The 24148-nt window shown below is 37.7% G+C and overlaps 1 protein-coding gene across 1 annotated transcript; it reads left to right on the top strand.

The window, feature by feature from the left end:
* Nucleotides 1–4420: 4420 nt before the first annotated feature.
* Nucleotides 4421–23428, top strand: TTPA (alpha tocopherol transfer protein). Its single transcript, XM_032316612.1, has 5 exons — nucleotides 4421–4834; nucleotides 11667–11820; nucleotides 16704–16897; nucleotides 18972–19082; nucleotides 21233–23428. Exons 1-5 carry the CDS (start codon nucleotides 4631–4633, stop codon nucleotides 21404–21406), a joined length of 837 nt encoding a protein of 278 aa, XP_032172503.1. The 5' UTR covers nucleotides 4421–4630; the 3' UTR covers nucleotides 21407–23428.
* Nucleotides 23429–24148: the final 720 nt, after the last annotated feature.

The raw sequence follows: 24148 nt of genomic DNA, 5'->3' as shown, positions 1-24148 counted from the left end.
TCAGGTGCATAATACAGTGATTCAACAATTCTAAACATTACTTCTGCATGGAGCTGTCCAGTTTTCTGAACACCGTTGGTTGAAAAGACTTTTTCCTATTGCATACTCTTTCCCAAATGAGTTAATATTTGTAAAGAGCTTAGAATATTGCCTGGCACATAGTAGGAGTATAAAAGTCCTTGTTTAAATCAACAAAGTTTTCTATAGGCTTTAACACATGTCACTTTCAAATAAATGATTGACAGCAATAAGTGAGGATAATATTCCTATCAAGGGGAACAATTTTTACTTTACTAATCCACATGATTCTTAATGCACAGCTCAAGAATGCTACGCCTGATTCAGAAAAGAAGAAATGAGTGCCAGTTTACACATCTATATAAGTGCTTGCTTCACAGATGTGGGGATCCTTGATTGAGGAAGAAGCTAGGTCCTTTACGATATTTCCTATTCTGCAGAAGGTGTATGAATCTTTCCTCCAAGTCCAGTCCAGAAGTACCTGTAGCCATTTATCTGAGCAATAGAGCAAGGGGAAAAAGAAATACTTACTGTATTTGAGGGTTACCAGACATTATGAAGGTAATGCCCAGAGCTCCCAAATACCACCTTCATGGTCTCCAGTCAGAATGGGGCTTATGGAGATCGGGAGACAGGTGAAGTCTTCACCCAGGTCCATTTAACAGTGGATCTGATAAAATAGAAGACTGAGCCTCTGGTCATTTCCTTCCTTCGCAGAATATATAATGCAGTTAAACATATTTAGTGCCTGGCAGAATCCCCATATTGTTTACAACCCGTGGAGTAAGTGCTATTATAGTAGAAAAAGCAAATAGAGGCCCTTGAAACTGACCACCTTGCTTCCCCCGCCCCAGCACTGCCATTGTTCTGGTGTCCTCTAAACAGTCAAGCAAAAGCAGTCCCACATCTCTAGGCACCTGCAGAGGCTGGGGCTATTTAACTTACTCCTTTAGTTAGCAAAAGCCAAATGAGTATTAGAAGATGACTATGGGTTATTGCAAACTCAGTCAGGTGGTGATGCCAATTTTAGCTAAGGTTCTCAACCTGCTATCTTAACTGGAACAAAAAAAACATTGTGCTATTGACATTAAAAACAGGCTCTCCAATTTTTATCAGTGAGGATAATCAGACCCAGTTTGCCTTTGCAAAGGATTGCAATCTTCACTGTTGTGCAAACTCCCCTCTTTTCTTATATAATGCAGTTCAGAGATCTTGATCATCTTAATGTGCTAGACTGGTTAGGTAGATAGGGTTCCGACCAGAAACAGGTGGCATACTCCTGTTCGACAATTTAGGAAAACTTAATAAAGGGGGCTGTTTATAACAGTGGGATGATGGGGAACACAAATCACTACCACCCTTAGATTTGGTACCAGGTTGGTTTCTGCCCAAAATTCACGTCCTCCTGGAATCTCAGAATGTGAACTGATTTGAAAATAGAGTCTTTGTAGATACAGTCAAGTTAAGATGAGATCATACTCGCTTAGAGTCCAGTCTAACCCAGTGTGGCTGGCGTCCTGAGAAGAAAGCTTCGAGACACAAACCCAGAGAGGTCAGGGAGATGGCCACGGAATCCTGGAGGCAGACACAGGAGCAATGCAGCTACAAAGCAGGAATACCAAAGACTGTTGCAAGGACCTGACGCTAGAAAGAAGCATGAAACAGATTCTCCCTCAGAGCCTCCCAATAAGCAACCAATCCTGACTACACTGGGATTTGGGACATCTACCTCCAGAACTGGGAGAATCAGTTTCTATCATTTCATCCAACTGGTTGTAGGATTTTGTTTCAGCAGCCATAGCAAACAAATATGGACCTGAATGGACAAGGAGTGGGTAGTTTTGGAAACTCAAAGGGAGTAGCTGCAGGGGTTAGAAAGGGCTGCCTCAAAGGCATGGTGGCCTTCAATAAAGGGGTGCAGCTGATTTGTTGCAACCCATGGGAAGGGAGCTGAGGGAATAAGACCTTGACCTCAAACTCTCCCTATCTCTGGTCAGTGCCTCCTGCCAAACAGAACTGGGAGCCAGAGGGCAAGGAGCATATTGGGGAAATCAATTAGTCAGCCTCATGCCACACAAATGGGAGAGAGAAAGGGAGACTGCACATCTGAGATGGAAATGGAAAATATTCAACACTGGGTATTAGATGATATTGTGGAACTCTAGTGTGAAAAAGGTATTGTAGTAATGTAAAAAGAAAAAAGGAAGAAAGAAAACATGCGCATTAAAGTATGTATTTACCAGCAAAAAATGATCTGTAAGTATTCTTTAAAAGATTTCAGTTTAGGGGCTTCTGGGTGGCTCAGTCAGTTAAGTGTTGGCCTTTGGCTCTGGTCATGATCCCAGAGTCCTGGGATGGAGCCCATGTTCAGCAGAGAGTCTGCTTCTCCCTCTCCCTCTGCCTCTCCCCCTGCTCATGCTCTCTTTCAAATAAATAAATAAAATCTTTAAAAAAATATTTCAGCTCATTAAAAAAGTGACAGAGGCAGAAAAAGCAAGACTGGCAAAATGGCACCGATTCCTGAATTAGGTAGTGCATTAATACTCACCATTATCGTCTCAATCTGTGAAATTTCCCATGATAAATACTACAGTGAAAAATTTAAAATAAGGTTTCTCAAACAACGTAGGAAAAATCTGTGCTCCAGTGAAAAATTATGTACCGTGTAGACTCCAGATGACACCCTCTGGATTACTGGATTCTGATTTTATCTGAGCTGTGTCCCAACTTTGTACATTGTACAAAAGTGATACCAGTGACAGGTAACTCTTGTCTAAGAACATGTAAATTCTGTCCTACCTGATAGAGTTTCAATTGGCCTTCCTCTCTCACTGTGAAAGAAGTTAGTCTCCATGATCTCTAGCTGAACTTTCTGCCCATTTTCAAAAAAGCAGATGTTGGTTTCTAAAAACAAGTAGAAAAATGTGTTGAAAAAATTTTGGAAAAGAACATGCTGTATATATGCTCTTAATTCACTTTTAAACACTTTAAACTACTAGAGAAGACTGGTTTCCCTTGTATTGCTATTTCAGAGCTCTACATAAAGCCTCGCATGATGGACCCCTTCCTCTCCTCTTCTGGGTGTTCATTCAAACATCACTGCGTCCCTGCTAGTGCTATCCCCTTTCATCACTTTTTGTTTCCCCATGGCACGGATCGCCATCTCTCATGTCATATTTCGTCAATTTTTTGTCTTGTTTATTGTCTGTCTCCCTCCACAAGAATGAGCAGTCCCTGGAGACAGGTGTTTCTACCTGTTTTGTTTATAGGTGTACCCTCTGCACTTTGAACAAAGTCTGGAACTTTGAGTTGCAACTCAGTAACGATTCTTTTAAGCAGGGAAGGGGCCAGTCTCTCTGCCACTCTCTCTTAAAGGCAAAGATTTGGTTTTATTTGTTTGCGCAATTCTAGCATTTACCTGGTACATGGCTATCTATTTAAGAATTAGTAAGAATTAGTCCCATGGATTCCCCGGGGGACCCAGATCAATTCTAGGATAGCTGCAGTGGGTAGAGAAAAGCCCAATTTGACATCCCTTCTGGTTTCCACATCATTTCCCTGATTCCTCATTACCTGGAATGACTTAGATGAGACCATACATCTTTAGATTGTCAATCAAAAGACTAGACCCAGTGGTACATGGTAATGGAGGTAGTACATGGTGTTTAGAACCTTTCTTTTCTTTTCTTTTCTTTTTTTGGGGGGGGCACTCGCTAAACATTCATTTGTATATGTCACTAACAGAATAAAATGTCAAGAACTGAGAAGACTGTCTGAATTCGGAGGAAGGGGCCGAGACTATTGACTTTTTTAAGGTGGCTTTATGGAATGTGTATTTTAGAAGCCGCTGTGGCAACAGTTTGGGGTGAGAAGTCAGCTTGGAGCATTAATAAGAGTAAGGAGTGCTCAGTAATGAGTGGGCCACAGTGCCATTGAAAGGTTGTCTTAAGACTCCTGGCAGCTTCAAGATGAAAAACGGAAGGAAGGAAGGAAGGAAGGAAGGAAGGAAGGAAGGAAGGGAGGAATGGAGGCAGGGAGGAAGGGAGGAAGAGAGAGAGGAAAGGCAGGCTGGGGAGAAAAATACAGAAACAATTTTTCTAGCAGAGGGAGACAGAGACAGAGAGAGAGGGAGAGTGTGTGAGTGTGTGTGTGTGTGTGTGTGTGTAAAACGGAAAAAAAATTTTCTAGCAGAGAGACAGAGAAAGAGAGAGACAGAGAATGTGTGTGTGTGTGTGTGTGTGTGTGTGAGAGAGAGAGAGAGAGAGAGAGAGAGAGACAGAGAAATGCCCCAGCTAATCTCTATCAGTGTAGGCAAAGAAACTTTCTGACATCTTCCCCTTGGCAGTGAACACCAGGACTTCCCTCAACCGGAGAAAGAAAAGCTCGGCTTAACCACCCAGGGTTTCCAGAAGGAGTAGCACCGCGGCGATCCCACGTGGCCCCAGGCGCCCGCCCACCCACTCGCGGGTGGGAGAGGCGGGTCGCGGCCGGGCGGGGCGGGAGCGGGGGTGTGCGCTGGGCAGCTTCCAGCGGAGGAGGGGCCGGAGGGTGGCGCGGAGTCCCCGCTTTTCCCCCGCGCCCCGATGAGGGCGGCCAACAGCGCGGGACCGGCATGGCAGAGATGCGGCCGGGAACGGCGACGGGGCTGCAGCTCAGCGCACTGCCCGACCACTCCCCGCTGCTGCAGCCCAGCCTGGCCGAGCTGCGGCGCCGGGCCCGGGCGGCGGGCGCTCCGCCGACGCCTCTGCCACTCACCGACTCCTTCCTGCTGCGGTTCCTGCGCGCCCGGGACTTCGACCTCGACCTGGCCTGGCGGGTGAGCGCGCTTCCCCGCGGCATTTTCCCCGCGCGCCGGCAGGGCTGGGGACCAGAGGCATGACCAGACCTCTGTGAAATGCCGAGTTGCCAGCCGCCCCTGGGGAGGGTACTTGCGCCTAACGCACCGGGCGCCGGGCGGTGGCTGCAGGTGTTCGGAGAAATCCCGCGCCCGTCCTTCCACTTTCTCTGAGCCATGCAAACGCGAAACCTGGAAAAAGTTGGAGCGCTCTGGGCTGATGGCCCAGTTGACCCCAAACACTGGAACTGTGCTCTAGATGGATCTCCCGAACCTATCCAGTTGGGGGTGGGGGGCGGGGGATCCCTTTTCCCGTCCCTGGCGCAAAGCCAGTGATATGAAACAAAGTGACAGCTGCGAAGTAGGAAACCCAGATTTATCACGTCGTAGCAGATCACTCCACGTGTGGTGGAGAAAACGGAGTTGCCAGAAAAACTGACGTCCTGAAGCCAAATTCTAGCGAAATAGTGCCATTGTTAAGAATAATACGTAAGTGCCGGGACGGTAAAGCGGTCCAGAATATTTTGAGTGCAAATGTGGGAGATGAGGTGGTTCTTTTGTGTTTCCAGGTATGGTACAGATGGTTGAAGAAGGTGGGAAGACAGGAATCAAAAAAGAGGGATGTAACCTTGAGTTGTGTCGCTTTGGGCTGAGCATCCTGTTCTGTTAAGTAATGGTGAAAAAGCCTACCTACCCCACTGATTTCGAGGCTTGAACATTCACCAATTTAACAGAACAAGGCATACCCAGCACAGAGCTTGACGATTATATATATATATATATATATATATATATATATATATATCACTCAGCCATTGAACCTGATCTAGCCCTTCTGCCAACTGGCTTACGCAGTGTCATATTAGGAGGTGGGAGGCACGGGAAGTAGAATAGTGCAGAAGAGCAACATGACCTATTTTTAGTTTGTTGATGCTGTTAACTGATTTTTTTTTTTAAGATTTTATTTATTTATTTGACAGAGAGAAATCACAAGTAGATGGAGAGACAGGCAGAGAGAGAGAGAGGGAAGCAGGCTCCTTGCTGAGCAGAGAGCCCGATGCGGGCCTCGATCCCAGGACCCTGAGTTCATGACCTGAGCCGAAGGCAGCGGCTTAACCCACTGAGCCACCCAGGCGCCCTGTTAACTGATTTTTAATTGAAAAAATGAAGAGCGTGAGTGATTAAAAAAATCATAAACAGTAAAGGGTGCAAAGTAAATTTCTAAAAGAGCTTAATAAAGGAGAGAAGTCCCCCACCCCAAACCTTCATTGTGCTGGTCATCTACCCAGAAGCAATTACTGTACCTGTTGATCTTTCTAGATTAGTCTGTGTTCACACAAGCATATGTATGTGTTTTACATTTGGCCTTGTTTATCTGTTTTTTGTTTTTACCTAATTTATCAAAGAGATGAGCTTAGTTCGGTATGTGGGCATACATCTTATTCCTTTTGGGGGGGGGTGTACTAGTCCAGTGTGTGGATTTATTATATCAAAATGTATTAACCAGTCCCCCATTATTAGATAGAAGAGTTATCCTCACCAATGGCAATGCCCATATATGCTGTTCATTCCTTCATTCAATGATTATTTTTTGAACTCTTAAAATTTGCCTGGCAGTACACAAGATACAGTAAACAAGACAAGTGGGGCTTCTTCTATTACTGACTAGATATTGTTAGATATTGTAGTGTGTATACATTTGTCTTTGTGCAAAATAGGATTATATCCTTCTAAGTTCAACTTGTGAAGTTCCTGGATGAAGTGAGGTATGCATTTTCAGGGGTGATGAATATAACTCTCCTTCAAAGTGTTTGCACTAATTTTATCACTTTTGTATTACAAAATGGTGCCTTTTCCTCCATATTATCACCTACACTGTACTATCAGACCTTATGATCTGTGTCAACCCGCTTGGCAAGAAATTGATTCTCATTACAATATGCATTTGTTTAATTGTTTAATTATAAGTGAGGTTAATCATCTTCCATATTTTTTAAAAACATATTTTAAATTATTTTCCAGTTAGCTGTTTTTACCATTTGTTAATTTTCTTCCATTTTGTTCACAAAAATATACATACACGTTTTTTATTCTTAAAGTATCTTTATGTATTAAATAAGCCTTTGCCCTACTTTGATATCTTTTGACATTGTTTGTACTTTTTTTTTTCTGTGCAGAATTTAAACATTTTTATGTAATCACATATATCGATTAGATTGTTCTTTGACGGTTTCTGATTGTTTTAAAAGCTTTTCTCCTCCAAAATTTTCTCTAGTAATTTATGACTTCTCTTTTGAATGTTGGAGTTGCTAACCTACTGAGATTTATTTTGATGTTAGGAATGAAATAGGAATCTGGCTTTATTTTTGTTTTGTCAAATGGTTATTCAGGTATCCCAGCATCATGGGTAATAAACTAATATTTACCCAGCAACTACTGAATATAAAGACAATCTTAGGTCCTATGAGGAGTGCAGTTTAAATGAAACATATTAATGCGTAGAGATCACTAATAATAAAAAAGTGTGTGATTTGCTGCTTTCATTTTAGCTGCTTTTCAAAAGAAATGTCTAAACACAAGAAGGAATAAAATTTACCTCCAGAAGCTGTTATATATATATTGTTTTCTGTATTCTTCGTTTTCCTGAATTGTTTTCATTTCACCATGTCCTTGAGGAATTGGCTAGCAAGACGGTCTAAATCCCCTGGATAGGGATCAAGTTTCTGTCTGTGAACTCTTTGCCTTACTTTCCTGCCAAGTGGAAAGGAAAAGGAAAGGCTTAGAGGGTGAAACTATTTTTTTTAAATTTCCTCCATAAAGGCAGATAATTCAATTCAAACTCCCTTATTTATAATAGAAAAGCCCTATAGTTTTAGTATGTGAAGAAAGCTTGATAAGCCCCTCAGTTACAATGCAATTTCTCATTCTAGTTTTTGTATTTGAAGTTATAGTGAATTAATGACGTTTTTATGATTCTAAAAGTTTATAGAGCACCAAGTATTGTGTAAATAGTGTTTGCGTGGATTAGCTAATTATTGTCTCATTTTAGAAGAAACTGAGATGTGGTTTCTAGTCCAAAATTAGGTAATAAGTGGTAAAGGTGGGATTTGAACTTAGGTTGAACTCTACAAAGCCTGTGCTCACAAGTATACTGTACTTGCTCCTTCCATTCAAAACAATGAACATAAAACTGCCAATGTTAACCTCAGTGTGTCCTACAGATTCCTGTGAATATCTGTCTTTTATAAGTGTCTAGTTCAGTTCCCTATGTTTTTGCTCCATGTGGCGAGGTTTTTTTTTTTTTTTTTTAATCCTTTAAGTATTTTTACGGTTTCCCTGAAGTCTTGGAAGCTTTAAAAAATCTGACTCTTCCTGTAGCTTCTTTTGTAAAATTTATCATATCACTTGTCAGTTTCAGTGACTGTGTCAGTTTCAGTGTAAAACTGATCATATCACCTGTCAGTCCCAGTGACTCTGCTCCTGAGAGTTACTGCCCTTAAACACGTGTGTAACTTCTCTGAGCTTTAGTAGTCTCATCCATAAAATGGAGTAACAATCGTTACCTCTCAGACTGGTTGTGAGAAGGAACTAAAATGACACCACTAAACCCTGTAAAGGCAGTACAGCTATAGTTGTTATTTTGTTTAAAAGTACATGAAAAATGTGAGAAGAGACTGACTCTATTACAAAGTATAGTTAAAACAAATCCTAACTTTTTACATTTATTTATTCCTAATTATGGCAAAAACAGGTGCCTTCCAGTAAAGAATGTTCACTTGCTGCCAATTTTTTTGTAGTTGTGGACTTTTGATGATCTGTTTGAGAATTGCTCGGTAGCAATTTATGTCATTTATATAACTTATGTCAGCCGAATTTTGAGTTTATTTGCCCACAGAAAAATAATGATCAAAGATCCAGGTTTAGGTATTTCAATTTGCGAAAGTTAAATGTCAAAGGCAGGAGAGTGATTTGTGCATCTTTAAGGAAAAGTCAGTTTTTCAAGTATGTGAATTTGACTGGTTTACTCATGCGTTAGTTTATTCTTTCATTCAATACTTGTACCTATCTTCTGGGTGCCCAGCATTCTGCAGAGATGAACAAGTTTAGGACCCCGCTTGTCACCTAAAAGATCCCTTTTAATGAAGCTCCGACTTGTATGATTCCATGGGAAATTAAAATCGTCACTTTTATATAAGAGCTAATATGCTGCTTCTAGCGTTTTGCTTGGATCAGAATTAAAAAGACTTTTCATATCTGAGGGAACTATCAAAGTAATGAGCACTGTAACATTCGTTTAACACTTATTCTGATGCCCTCTAAGACAGGAGGAGGAGGAGAAACTCATAGAATGAATATATCAGAATCTACAATGTGCCTTTTGTTCTTTCTCCTTTTGGAAATTGCTATTTAGGTCACCAATTATTTCTTTGTTGGCTAATATGGGGACTTTTTTCTTTCCTACCTTGCAGTTTTATTTAACCCATGGCAACATTCTCTTTTTAAAAAGAGTTCAGAGAAGTTTATTAAATGAAGAAATGAGAGGGAGAAAACAGAGATAGAGAAAGTTAGAAAGACAACACTGGGGAGAGAGGGAGGAGAGGGGCAGGCGGCACAAATAACTTTTTCGTCCCTTCTGTGCACCATGGTGTCGCTGCTCCTCCAGTCCAGTCAGCTTTTCTCTTTCTTCAGGCCATTACCGGTGTCCCACGTTTGGAATTTCACCCTCTGCTTGCCTTTTAAAATTTGCATTTGTAGTTTCTCCTCCGGGTCATTACGACTTTGTGGTATTACACCTGTCGTGTTTATTTCAGTGAGTCTCAAATATGAAATTCGTCCCTTCCTTTCATCTAAACTTCCATTCCCCATTGCTAGTAGACCTCTTTTTTTTTTTTTAAAGATTTTATTTACTTATTTGACAGGCAGAGATTACAAGTAGACAGAGAGAGAGAGAGAAGAGGAAGCAGGCTCCCCACTGAGCAGAGAGCCGGATACGGGGCTCGATCCCAGGACCCTGGGATCATGACCTGAGCCGAAGGCAGAGGCTCAACCCACTGAGCCACCCAGGCGCCCCACTAGTAGACCTCTTTGAACTCAAAATAGACATATTGTTGGGGCACCTGGAAGGCATTGTCAGTTAAGTGTCTGACACTGGTTTCGGCTCAGGTCTTTATCTCAGGATTGTGAGATGGAGGACTCCCTCAGGCTCTGCCCTTAGTGTGGAGTTTGCTGGAGATTCTCTTTCCTTCTCCCTCTGCCCCTCCCTCTTGCTTGTGCTCTCTCTCTCAAAATAATTAAATAAATCTTTAAAACAAAACAAAAAAACCCTCAAACATATTGTCATGTTACAAAAATTGAGAATGCTAAATATTTTGAAGAGGAAAATTAAACCATAATAGACTTTAAATGCATAATTTGATTATAGTATTCTCTGGCAATATCTGTATTACTTGTAAATGCAGAGTAACCATTATTGGTGGTTCTTTCAGAATGAAAAGACAACAAGATTCCTTCAGACCATACTTTACCAAGACCTACTATCCGGGCATACTGTTCCACTCGGAATGCATACCACAACTAACAAACTTGGTTTCTGTTGTTTTCCTATTAGTAGAAAGTATAGCAATGGTACAGAGATGTTCTTTTGCATCTTTGATTTAGCTCTTTTTTGTAGGAAAGAAAATGAAACAAAAAAAAAAAATTCTAGTTCTCCTCAACATAAACCTGCGCTAAGATACACAGATGAGCAATAAACCCAAATAACCTTCCTATTACAGCAATAGCAGTGGTAACCACTCATTATGCCCAGGGATGCTTTATGCTTAACCCCACAAGGCAGATGGGGGGAAATAAGACACAAAGGAGTTAAATATCTACCCAACATCACACAGGTGATACGTGGTAGAGTCCAGGCTTTTCTGACAAAGCAGCCTGGTGATTTAACTTTTCATTACATAACATGGCCTGGGTGACCCAGTTGTCACCAGCGGGTCAGCCCCAATGAGAACAGGCATTTTATTCTGCTCATGGCTGTAACCCAAGTGCCTACCCAGTGTATAGAACATTGTAGATGCTCCAAAAATATTTGTAGAGCTAATTTGTTTGATTTCTATTTTTCCTTATTTCAGAACAGACTAAAGGTGGATGTTTCAGTTTTCTATTAGCGAGTAACAAATCACCCCCAAATTTAGTGGCTTAAACCACAACTATTTATTTGTCTGTGATTCTCTCATTTGGTCAGGGCTGAGTGGGGATGGCTCATCTGTGATCCACATTGCATCAGATTGGAACTTGGCGGAGAGCAGACTAAGATGGGCTCTGGTTGTCCAGTCCCTCTTTCCACACAGATTAATTAGTAATCTTATTCTTAGTGGTTTCTGGGTCCCCAAAAGCAAAGGCAGAAAGTCCCAGCCTTCCTACACTACCAAAGTGTCACTTCTGCTGAAGCAAAATGTAAGGCCGGCCAGATTCTGAGGGGAGGAATCAACTGAATCCCATCTGTAACGGGACGAATGGCATGTGTCTATCAGGAGGGGGAGGTATTATTGGTAGCTATCTTTGGAGACTACCAACCATAGGGGACAAATCAAAATTACTTAGCTTTGAATTTGTGATGAAGGCTTAGCACCTGAGATCCTTGCTGAAGGGAGCTTAAGTTTTTACAACTAAAAAAAAAAGGAAAGAAAAAAAAATACCCCAGATTAAAATCCTGACATAACAGATGGTAAGGCCCTTTGTAATGCCAGAGATTTGCTTCCATTTTTATAAGTGCTTACCATGTATGTCCTATGTAGACAATTTTTATTTTATTTTCCAGTTACTGAAAAACTATAATAAGTGGAGAGCAGAATGTCCAGAAATAAGTGCAGATCTGTGCCCTCGAAGTATTCTTGGTCTTCTGAAGGCTGGTTATCTTGGAGTCCTGCGAGCCAGAGACCCCACTGGCAGCAAAGTTCTTATTTACAGAATTGGTAAGTCATATACAGCGCTGCTTACCTTTTCCTTTCTTTTTTTGGATGCCATATTGAAAGGTCTAGGTGTCCATATTTAAGAATTTGGCTTTTCAGGTTTTAACTTATATTTAATTTAGATTATAATGTCCCTCAAAAAAATAAAATGGCAATTGTGAGAAAATTAGAAACCAATGAAAATCTTGCTTCCATTCTTCCACACAGTCAACTGTATAAAATAAGAGAGAAAGAAAACAGAGTAGAGAAATATAGGCGGGGGTGTGTGTGTGTGAAAAAGATCAAGGTGAAGTGTTTAGAAAATGCTTAGTAGGAAACCAGTATGAATTCTGACCCATAATAACACAAGCTCCACGAGAGCATGGATTTTGTCTGTTCTGTTCACTGTATCCTAACACTGAAACCAGGACCTGGCACATGGTGTAGGTATCTAGTAAATATTTCTGGAGTGAGTGAGGGCTAGTTGGATAATACCCAGGACTGAGGAGCCAGGGGCTCATTCTCTGGAATGGGGGAAGGTCCAGTGGGAAAGCAGCATCCCTGGGTAGTGCCAAAGACACTGTATTCCACATACCCCTCTTGTCACAGCTTCCTCTTTTCACCATTAGGCCTTGCTAGTGTTTCCTATAGGTTGGTGACTGCCCCTTCCCTTAGCCTGAGTGTGATTAAAAATGGCGTGTAATGAAGAAGAACTCACGCTGCTCCCAGCATCTTCTTGTGGCCTAGCAGAAAGGACAAAGATAACTATCTTTGTAAATTTACAAAGATGTAAATTTACATTTACATCTGTAAATATTCCAGGGAGCTTTAGAATATTTATAGATTTGCTTTTCCTACCTGGATTATAGATAAGATACATGCCTCTAACTCAACTCTTTATGACCTTGCAAGGAGGCTCTGCATTTATTTCTTTAGGGCACCAGAAGACCAAGTAGAATGATTCCTGTTGTTTGCTTCAGCTTATGTGTCAAGTACAATTAGGTCAGTCATGAAGTCATTGTCCATAAAACAGACAACACAATGTCTGCCTTATCCTTTCGTTGCCCTATCAGTCTTCCAGGATGATGAACTAGGTTCCCCAAGTTCTTTAGAGGAAGAGTGGCCAGAGGAAAGATACTATGTATGTTTTATGTAGTGAGTAAACATAGATTGTATGACAATATGGTATGTCCAGCTTGAATTTGAATTTCAGATAAACAGGGTATAATTTTTCAGTGTAAGTATGCCCCATGCATACTAAAAAATTATTTGTTGTTTATCTGAAATTCAGCTGTAACAGGGCATCTTATATTTTATCTGGGCTACTGGAAGTTTCCAGGAACATAAAACTAAAACCATCAGGGGACTCTTTCTGCAAGTGTCCTGGCTCTGTACTGGCTGGCTGGAGTTTTTTCAAGCTTGTTCATAGATTACTTGGGGCAAGTTAAGAAGTAAAAGTGATACCTGGACAGTGAAAGAGCAAACATGCTCCTTTGATCATAAATTCCTTAACATTGGGGGCACCTGGCCAGCTCAGACAGAGGAATGTGTGATTCTTGATCTCAGGGTTGTGAGTTTGAGCCCCACATTGGGTATAGAGAGTATTTAAAAATAAAAGCTTTATGAATAAGTAAATAAATAAATACATACATATCTTAACACTGCATCAATTGTCTTCTGTTGCTTAGAGAGAAAGTTTCTTGTGGTACATTAACATTTAAGTATACCCTTTAACTAAAAGAGATTTTAAAATCAAGAAAACATGTAGGTTGGGGTGCCTGGGTGGCTCAGTCGGTTATGCTTCTGCCTTCGGCTCTGGTCATGATCCCAGGGTCCAGAGATCGAGCTCCACATTAGGCTTCTTGATTGGCGGAGTCTGCTTCTCCCTCTCCCTCTGCCTGCCACTCCCCCTGCTTGTGCTTTCTCTCTCTCTGTCAAATAAATAAAATCTTAAATAAAAGAAAAAAGAAAACACATAGGTTAGTGATGGTCAGAACAGAAGCGCATGCAGCAAATTTCCTGTGTGTTATGTAGAATAAGATATTTTCTAGGATGAAAAGGGAAAACTCAGAAGATGTTTAAGAGTAAAAGGAAAGGGTAGGATAAAGATTCATTAATTTTCTAAATGTGATTGAATTAAAGGCAAAACTAAAAGAAGGAAATCTGTGGTAGAGGTTCCTGGTGGAATGTTAGCATAACCACCTTTCCCTAGGTACCATCTCTTCAGTGAAAGCAAAGAGAAAATGCACAGAGCCTTTTTCTCTGGTTCATCAGGACAACACAAGTTGAAACTCAGTTTTTGCTATTATTTGCCTACAAGCCAGAGGATATAATTTTATGCCTTTTGAGACTATTATACTGCAGCAGCAAAAATAAAATTTAACAGTGAGTCTTAAGCTTTGACTCTGGCTTAGTTCTTAGGAATACAAGTTCTACACTCGGGTTGGAACTGCAGCTCTGCTCTGTTCTAGCTACATGGGCAGCTATGTAACTGTAACCCCAGTTTCTCCTCTATCAAACAGGCATAGTAAAAACCTATCTTATAGGGTTACTGTGAGCATTACATCGTGGGATACAAATGAAATAAGAGCATTACCTGATGTATGATAAGCACTCAATAAATATTAAATAGATGCTGGAAAAGGAATTAAGAAGTTAAGGCATGTTTTTCTTTTGCCTTAAAGGAGCTTTGAGTCTGGACCTGTGCTATCCAATAGAATTTTCCATGATGATGAAACTGTTCTCCAATAGCCATTAGTTATGCGTGGCTGTTGAGCACTTGAAATGTGGCTTTTGCAACTAAGAAATTGAATTTTTAATTTTATTTAATGTTAATTAGTTTAAGTTTTAATAGCCACACATGGCTAATGGCTTCCCCATCAGACAGCACACGTCTAGACAGCTATGTTGGTGAGCTTAGGAATTTAGGCCAGTAACTATTTTCTTGACTGCAGGTTTTCAATTGTTCTGTTCATATTTTTCACCATTGTAGCTTTCTGCCAAGGTTTGAAGTAGTATAGTATATTTGAGCTGTGTTATACATGAATTGATTACTCAAATTTTTACAGGCAGCTGACGCTCTTAAAAAGCAAAGGGCAAACCTATTGTGCCTTTCTGGGAATACTTCTGATTCTGGGAATACTTCTGATTCTTTTCTATCTTCAATTTTTTCCTTACCAGTAGACACTCCCCAACAACATTTAAATCTATTAAGGGTCAGAGTCTCCTTTGTCGGCATCACCACTATTGCATCTACCACATCTACCACTATTGCAATTCTGAAATTCTTTGCCGCACTGGTCTCAGCTTTCTCTCTCATGCTACTTTTTAGACCTAAAATAATCCCAGTCGCAGGCTGTCATACAAGCACAAACAACTCTCAGATTTCTGTCTTCACCCCACCATCTCCTGCCCCCAGGGATCCATGCGAGCAGCACCCTATTCCAACTGTGTCCAACTGGATGTCTCTCAGTCACCATTTATACATGTCCAAAACTACTTACGATCTTTTCCTCCCAAAACATTTCTCTTCCACTGTTTCCTATCTCAGTTAGTGTTACCTCCATTCTACCCAGTTGTCCAAGCCAGAAACTTTGGTATTTTGAAACTTTACCATTACTTAATCATGAATCTTTTTTTTTTTTTTTTCCTTTCACATTGTCTCCTTAGGCACTCCTTGGAACCTCCAGCATGAAGACTTGCATTTTTTTCAGCTCTGGAACATTTTTCTCTACTGTTATTCCTCTTTCCCCTCTTCCCTATTCTCTGCATTATTACCTTTCAGAACTCTAATTATTTGGATGTTGAAACTCTGGTTTCTACATGTCTCTAGCTGCATGAGTCTTTTGATGCATACTTACCAACTCCTGGCTCTTTTCAGAGAATTCCTCAGCTTGGTATTCCAAACCATTACACAACCATTGGTTATGTCTTTTCTGGGTTTGTCCCATTGACTGAGATTTGCTTGAATTATCATCTTTTTTTTTTTTCCAAAATCTCAACTGATTCTTTTAAATAATAACCAGTTCTTATAATAATAGCCTACATTACCTTTTTTTTCCCCTCACTGAAACTATTTTGCTTCTTTTTAATGTCTCTTGCTGTATTAACTGTTCTCTTAGGTTTTAGCGCCTTTGTGTGTTGAGTGCAGTTCCCCACTTCTTTGTAATTTTTAAAATGTTATAATACTTAGTGCATGTGTATCTTCTTTTAAGATCACCTGTTTGCCTGTCCATTCCTGTCATTTCTGCTTGCCCTGGCCTGTCCAGGGATGGTGAGGGGAGGGGAGATGACAAGAATGTCACTAATCTTTTGTTGTTTCTCCTGGGTATGGGCAACTACCGGAGTGCTTCCCTGGCTCTTTTCCAAAGCCCACACTTACTTTTTCTGGCCTGTACAGACATGGCAGCTATGTGCTATTGCCACGGAGGGGTGTCTGACACATGAGCCTGCCAATTTGTTCTTCATGCATTTCCCTTAGCAACCTCTTTGGTTACTATAGGGCCCTAGTTACTCTTTATAATCCTTTATCATCCAAAAGCCCTTGCTTTTCCCATTTCTAACACCTCTGAGCTGGGAGCATACTTGGGGACATTTTCATCTTTAGCCATATCCCTCTCCTGAATGTTATGGGCTGTAGCTTCATCTGGCAATCAAATCCAGTTTGCATTCAATCTCTTCTCCCTGATGCTCTTACAAATCTGTTCTTTGCTAGGGATCTGAGGATGGAGGGAAAAGCAGGAATATGTTTTTGGACCACCAATTTAATCCATTATTGAATCCATGATCTTTGTACATGTTTTTATTTCTACTGATCTTTTAAGTCTCAAAAGAGGTAGTTTCCCATTGTAAATCTTCCTGAATCTTTATACTATACTGAGACATGTTATTTTTAAATTTTTTTTTAGCACAATGGGACCCAAAAGTTTTCACAGCTTATGATGTTTTTCGTGTAAGTCTAATCACATCCGAGCTTATTGTACAGGAGGTAGAAACTCAGCGGAATGGTATCAAGGCTATCTTTGATCTAGAAGGCTGGCAGTTTTCTCATGCTTTTCAAATTACCCCATCCGTAGCCAAGAAGATTGCTGCTGTTCTTACAGTAAGTGTATATTTTAACTCTTTGGGATACTAATTCCAAATAGTAGATTTAAATTTAGTTATATATTCAACAAGGCAAGAGAATAGTACATTAATTAGAAAATTAAATAATTTTAAAATGATACACAGAATTGAGTAATGCTAAGAGAAAGTAAAGTTTTTTTTTTTTTTTAATTAACATATGTGTTATTTGCTTCAGGTATTCCCAGGTCTGGGAATCATCAGTCTTACACAATTCACCGCACTCACCATAGCACATACCCTCCCCAATGTCCATAATCCAACCATCCTGTCCCCCCCACCCCAGTAACCCTCTGTTTTGTGAGATTAAGAATCTCTCGTGGTTTGTCTCCCTCCCTGATCCCATCTTGTTTCATTTTTTCCCTCCCTATCCCCCACAACCCCCCCCGCCTCATATCAGAGAGATCATAATTGTTGAGAAACTAAAATATTATTAATTCATAAAAGAAAGAATGTTGCAAGAAACTGAAAATATGTTCAAAATTACTAGCCAAATAATTTATGCATTTAAATAATAACATGGTATCTTTCTTTTTCTATTACTTAAATTTTCTTCCTAAATTAAAAAATTGACTCAAAACAATATTTATAGCTATGGTACAATAAAATGTTACATTCTTGGTAGGTATAAATTCATACAGTTCTTTCAGAAATTCAAAGGTTTTTTTTTAAGATGGCCATCATCTTTGATCCAGTAGTGATCCAGATCTACTTCAGGGACCTAACCAGCGAATAAGCTGAAATACAGTAAAGACTTCATATATAATGACAATAGTAGCTGACTATGTGCCAGATACTTCACTAAGTATCTCAAGTACATTACAAACAAACCTATGGCTATTATTTTTCCCATTTTACAGATTAACTATGTCATAGGGATGACATAGCAATGCCCAAGCACACGCATTTTGTAGTGAATCAAGAATTCAGGTCAGGTCATCTGAGTGTAAGAGTTGTGTTTATAACCACAATTGCCTCGGATAAATACGGTTACTTATAGCATCAATTTTTATAGATGAAAATTAGAAATAGCTTATTTATCCAGAAATAGGAAAATTATGGTATATCAATTTGATAGATTATCACAATAGTAAAACTCATGATATGGAGGCGACTGGGTGGCTCAGTTGGTTAAACAGCTGCCCTCAGCTCGGGTCAGGATTCCAGGGTCCTGAGATTGAGCCCCGCATCGGGCTCCCTGCTCAGCAGAGAGCCTGCTTCTCTCTCTCCCTCTGCCTGCAGTTGTGCTTACTTGTGCTCTCTATCTCTCTGTCAAATAAATAAATAAAACTCATGATATGTACAAAAATTGTATTATGTTACTGAAACAAAACAGGGTGAAAATTATTTAGAAAGCATATTGGCAATTATGTTTAAAATAAAATTATCCATAGAAAGAACCTGGAAGGATAATCTCCAAATTAATAACACATCTGTAAAAACTATGCATAGGGGAAAAAAAAAGAATTTTGCATGAAAGAAATTTGGCAGGAGAAATCTGTATGTTAACACATTTTGGATAAGAAAACTTTTGATGATGTGCTTTTTTTTTTTTTAACTCTTAACTTTTTAAAGCTTCTAAATAAATCAATATTACTTTGATGTGACAGACCTATCTATACCTGTGCCGAAAGTTTAAAATTGTGTGTTTACTATTCCTTCAGCTTCCATAAAATTTTAATTTTTTACTCAAAATTAAAATTAGGGAAATTTGTTAAATATAAATGTCCAAATGACTCATTGGTTCTTTGAAAGAACATTTATGTGTGATTGGAGAATATATTTTCTGTGTTTTACTTACAAAGATGCAAGTGTTTCTTAAAATACTTTGCCTAAGCTATAAGGTGAAACCTTTTTTTAGAGATCTTTCCTTAATCTAATTACTGTGAACTGCAAAGCAGGCTATTGTGTTGATGGAATAAATAATTCTGAAAATAAAATCCCACTTTAGGTCTGCACTAAGTGTAGCAAGTGTTTAGAGAAGGGACTGGTCAAAAGGTATATATATTGATTTATGCTTTCTTATTAGCAATTTTTTTCTTTATTTTCTAAAGGATTCCTTTCCATTAAAAGTCCGTGGTATCCATTTGATAAATGAGCCAATAATTTTCCATGCTGTCTTTTCCATGATTAAACCATTCCTGACCGAAAAAATTAAGGAACGGGTAAGTAAAACATATTCAAGTCATTATTCTTCTGTACCAAATGCTCCAATCCTTCTTATTTAATAATTGAATTATTACCTCCCCTCCCCAGTGTTTTAAGTATTTATCTAACAAACCATTTTTATAAATTAAAATTCCTTTTTAATTTTGAAAAATTAAGTTAAGCTGTGGAGGGAAACAACCTCTCATTCATTGAGGTGAAAGTGCAAAATGGTCTATTCCCTATAAAGGGCAGTGTGCTAATAGTTATCAAAATTACAGCCTTTGCACTTCTGGGATTTTATCTCAGGGCTATACAAGCACATAAACAAAAATTACAGATACAAGAGGATTCATTGCAGCAAAAGACTAGAAACCACCAAGTGTTCGTCATTAGGGAACTTGTTAAATAAACAGATACATCAACACAATGGAATACAGTAAGATTTTCATGATGGCTTGTAAAGTGAAATAAAAAAAGGAAGAACAGTCTTTATGGTATGCTACCTTATGTATAAAAAGGGGAGAAGTTAGAATCTCTAGTTATATTTGCATTGAACAGATATACAAGAAAGCAACCTAACTTATGTAATAGAGTAGAGGTGTGGATGAGTTTTGAGTAGGGACCAAGGCATTTCATTGTTTATCTTTTATCTTGTTTTGATTTCTAGCTATATAAATGTATTATCTGTGCAAATAAAAATGTATTTAAATTAGACATGCATAACTGAAAACCACAGTACCCAAGGTATGTGACTTAATGTCACATTAATTAAAGCAAAGCTTGTGGAGCCTTATTTCAGGTGAATATCTAATATCTCTGAGGATTTTTCAAGTATTAAAAATAAAATTTAAATTCCCAAGAATGGCAACCACTTTTCTACGTTAATCTATAAAAGATAATTTGTAGAGTTACCCAGTAGGAATTTCTATCCGTATTCAAGAAGAACCACACCTGTGAAGAAGGCCACTTTTCATGTTAGTATTTTTAGAAAAGTCAATTTTGGGGGGCTCATTTTTGTCTTCCCTCAGTGTAGATTGATAATAGCTGACACATTTTGTTTAACTCTGAAAGATCTAAAAATAAGTATTTCTATTTTGGGTTGTATTCTGGACAAACAAAAACAAAACCAAAAAAACTGAACCTAATGAGTAGGAGAATATGAGCAAAAAAGAAAGAGAAATTTAAAAATTGAGACGGTAGGTGGAGTATTTCAGGGAAAGGTAATTGACATGAAACAGACTTGCCAAAGTAAGAGAGATGGGGACCCAATCAAGCCATTCTCCTCCCTTTCAACTTTTTGGCACTATCATGTGAATGTTTTACTTTCCCCCTTCTGAGGAAATCATAGAATTTTCATTAGCTGATGATATTTTAAACATTTCAGAAGAAATCAAGAATTGGAACTGTGAGGTTCCCGAGTATAAGAAACTTGTTTCATTCGTTTTTCGGTTCTCATATCCTAGCATATAGTAGCTGCTTTTAAATGATCATTGACTGTATAGGTGAACAGTTTACCCTATCAGGTGGAAAAAGGAATTTATTTATTTTTAGCAAGATGTGCTTTTAATTGACGGATCTAAGTCTTTATATTAATTTCATAGTATCATATGATCACTTTTTATAGTTTAACTATTTGAAAACTTAAGGTACTCAACCATCAACAATTGTCTCTTAATTCTGTACTAGCCAAGAGTATCCATCAACTGTACCACGTAAAATACTGCCCATATACGTAGCTTGTGCACTGATAAATGCTTCTAATTCATGTGAACTAATACCAGGTAGTGTAGTTTTATCATCTCTAGAACAGATATTTTGCTAAGAATCACCTATACATTAGGAAATAGAATGTATAAAATGATTTTATTTGGAGTTTTAAAAATCTATTTTTGAAAGAGGACAGAATATCTTTTTTATAAATCTTATATATGCAAATACAAATACATATTAAAAAAAAAAAGATGGTCAGACTCCTAAGCAGCACAATAGAAATTTAGGTATAATTCTTACATAAGCAGAGAAATAAAGGGCATAGTATTTATACATGCTCTCCTATCTTGAAAGTCATTAGAATACCTTATTTTATGGTGTTGATTTTACATTTGAAATATATGTAATCTAGTGAGAGACTGAGGGCATATCTTCTAAAACATTTTGGCTATTTCAGATTCACATGCACGGGAACAATTACAAACAAAGCTTACTTCAGCATTTCCCAGACATTCTTCCTCTGGAATATGGTGGTGCAGAATTCTCCATGGAGGACATTTGTCAGGAGTGGACAAATTTTATAATGAAGTCTGAAAATTATCTCAGCAGCATTTCACAGATCAATCAGTGAGAAGAAGTTATTTAATGTGAATGACTTCCTAATTATAAATACATGAGTGAGATCCTACCTGGTTATATGCATGAAAGAAAAAAATCCTTTAAGCTAATTAGCACTTGTCTGATTGACCTTTTAAATTGTAAAACTCTTCTGACATGAGCAACATGGATATTTGGGAAACTTCTTGACTTTTTAAATGCACTTTCTTCATCTTTCAAGTAGTTAAATGTTTGTATACCTTAAAAGCATAGAAGGGATTCCTGATTTTTATACTTGAATTTATCTCCTAAAGTAGCTGTTTCTGAAGTTTCACAAGTTATCTGACTACATTGGTTGAGTAATAAATGTATAAATAGTCCACAGAAAAGAAGTATTAGTACAAATCAACTGATGATAAAAATCTATTAATACCCATCTTGGGTGAATGTCAGATTAGATTATAATTCAGATTAAAATCTGAATACAGTTTTACAGAGTTTTTTCTATGGGCCAGCAAGATAGTTCATCTCAGGGAAGTTCTATTTCAGCACACGTGCACAACAGAAACTTTTGATTGAAGAGTTTGTGCACCATAAAGTATTATATGTAGCATCTAGAGGTCTTCATGAAATTACTCATGTTGCTACAATTGATAATCAAAAATAATTTAGGAAATATTTCAGGCATAGCTGATAGTTTTTAAATACTTTTCCTGCATTTTCAAATAAATCAAGAAAGTAATTGTGACATCAGTTTTTGGTTATTCTTATCATGACTACATAGAGAATTAGAAATGGAATAATATTTAATTGTCATACAGACATGACTCTATTTTTAATTGAACAATAACACAACTACACAAAGGAAAGGAAATGTTTACATTTAAAAAATCACTGTCAGCTACACCTGGAACTTTTCAGATTATGTATGAAATAATTCTACGTTTACTACATATCAGAATATTCTAGCCAAATTCTATAATTAATGTGTACTTTAAAAAAACAGTAGTTAAAATGTGATGTTTCTATTATAGTTTATGTCAAAGAATATTTTGCTTATTAAGAAAGATACAATGTCAATATGGCTTTCAGTTTATGACTTTTTATAGTGTTTCATAATTTTTTAATTTTAAGACTTAAAATAAAAAAACACAAGGTGCAAAATTTGTTAAATATTGTTTAGCTTAGTTGGGTTTCAACATTAATCATACAATAATAGCATCTTTGTGAAAGGATATATGAAGAGCATTTTTCTTTATAAGAAAATTATTCTAATCAGGTGAGCTGATACTTGTGATTCTCCGTCTATGAAAAAATTGAGAGCACTTGTGAATGTTCTTTAGAGAACATATTTAATTTTGATTTGGCATTGGGAAGCTAACTTTACATTATAATTTTTATGAAAAAATTACATCATGCTTGTTTTCTTAAAAAAATACATCATGCTTGTTTTCTATAAAAACTATAAAAAATAAAAAATTATAAAAAAATTTTGTACCTTCCTTTAAAAATCATACAGTTCACAGCATTGTATAATTAGAAATAATAGCACAATAAAAGCACTGAAAAAGAATAAACAATAAAAACAAAAGCGCTGGTTTACCCAACTTTTATTCCACTGTAAAAAAGGTTTATATCTGAGTTCCACTTCATTTACGTTTGGGTACTTAAAATACTTTCTTATGACACTGTGAAGTGCACGAATAAAGGGTAATATTTAAAAATGTCTCTTAGATGTGATTCACTGGCGATGTTATTAACAGTAAAAAAAAATGAAAATACGTCAATTAACAGAAGTACATTTCATGATGGGACTGACTTTTTTAAAATGCAACAATTCTTTGAAGCAAACTGAAAGAACAATGTGAAATGAGCAATTTTATAAGGTGGTAAGATGAATAACTATCAAATTGTCTCTATTACTTTACCGTGATTATGCCAGAAGTGCCTTTTATTTATAAAGTTAACGCTAACATGCGCTCATTGTGTTAGTGACTGCACAATAATTTATTTGTTTTAATATTTCTCAAAAGAAAATAAAGATCTTTCACGTAAACAATACCTGTTTCTTTTTCGTTTTAAATACAATATAAATATTAGGCATTTATTTGCAATAATTGCTATTCTTTACAGATAAGTTTAAGAAAACTTATCACATTTGTTAAGTTTTGTAGATTAATAAGATTGACTTGGGTACATTACACAAATGCTAATTTTTCCTCTGTAAGTTTTCATTACAGGCTGGTTTTCCAGGCTGCTGAATTCAACACCATCTTCCTCTAGTGTCTTTTGCTATGCTTAAAAGGACCATGAACTAATTTCATGAAACTAAGCCATGCAGATTTACTAAGTTAAAACTTCTAAGTGAAAAAAGAGTTTGCTACTTAATCAGATAATTTAATTTTGAAACAATCTGCAGTTAGCCTAGATTGTGATTTTATATTTATATTATGTATTTTAATATATTTATGTGTTAAATATATTAGTAATTAACATTAATATATGTTAATATATTAAACATATAGTATAAATATTAAGTATTTTTATACAATATATAATATACTTATATACTTAAATATATGATATTTATACTTTGTATTTTTCTTACAGAAATAACACGAAGAACTAGAGCAAATACTGTCTTTGCCGCTCATCTAAGTTAAGCCTATAGCTCACAAAACAGGTCAAACCTACGAACCAACGGAAAACTTAGTATACTAGTAGGATTGTGTTGTCTGAAACACTGTTTACTGGCCTTATACATTGAATTTTGCCA

This window comes from Mustela erminea, chromosome 16 (genome assembly GCF_009829155.1).
Source record: "Mustela erminea isolate mMusErm1 chromosome 16, mMusErm1.Pri, whole genome shotgun sequence".
In the NCBI taxonomy this organism is placed as follows: domain Eukaryota; kingdom Metazoa; phylum Chordata; class Mammalia; order Carnivora; family Mustelidae; genus Mustela; species Mustela erminea.
Note: the sequence above shows the minus strand (reverse complement) of the source record. Positions and strands in the feature narration are given on the sequence as shown.

What these genes read in the sequence shown, in the direction of transcription:
- TTPA (XM_032316612.1), top strand. Translation starts at nt 4,631, where the DNA reads ATGGCAGAGATGCGGCCGGGAACGGCGACGGGGCTGCAGCTCAGCGCA. An exon ending in ACCTCGACCTGGCCTGGCGG is followed by an intron (nt 4,835 to 11,666) that starts GTGAGCGCGCTT and finishes TTTATTTTCCAG; the next exon opens with TTACTGAAAAACTATAATAA. An exon ending in CCGAAAAAATTAAGGAACGG is followed by an intron (nt 19,083 to 21,232) that starts GTAAGTAAAACA and finishes TGGCTATTTCAG; the next exon opens with ATTCACATGCACGGGAACAA.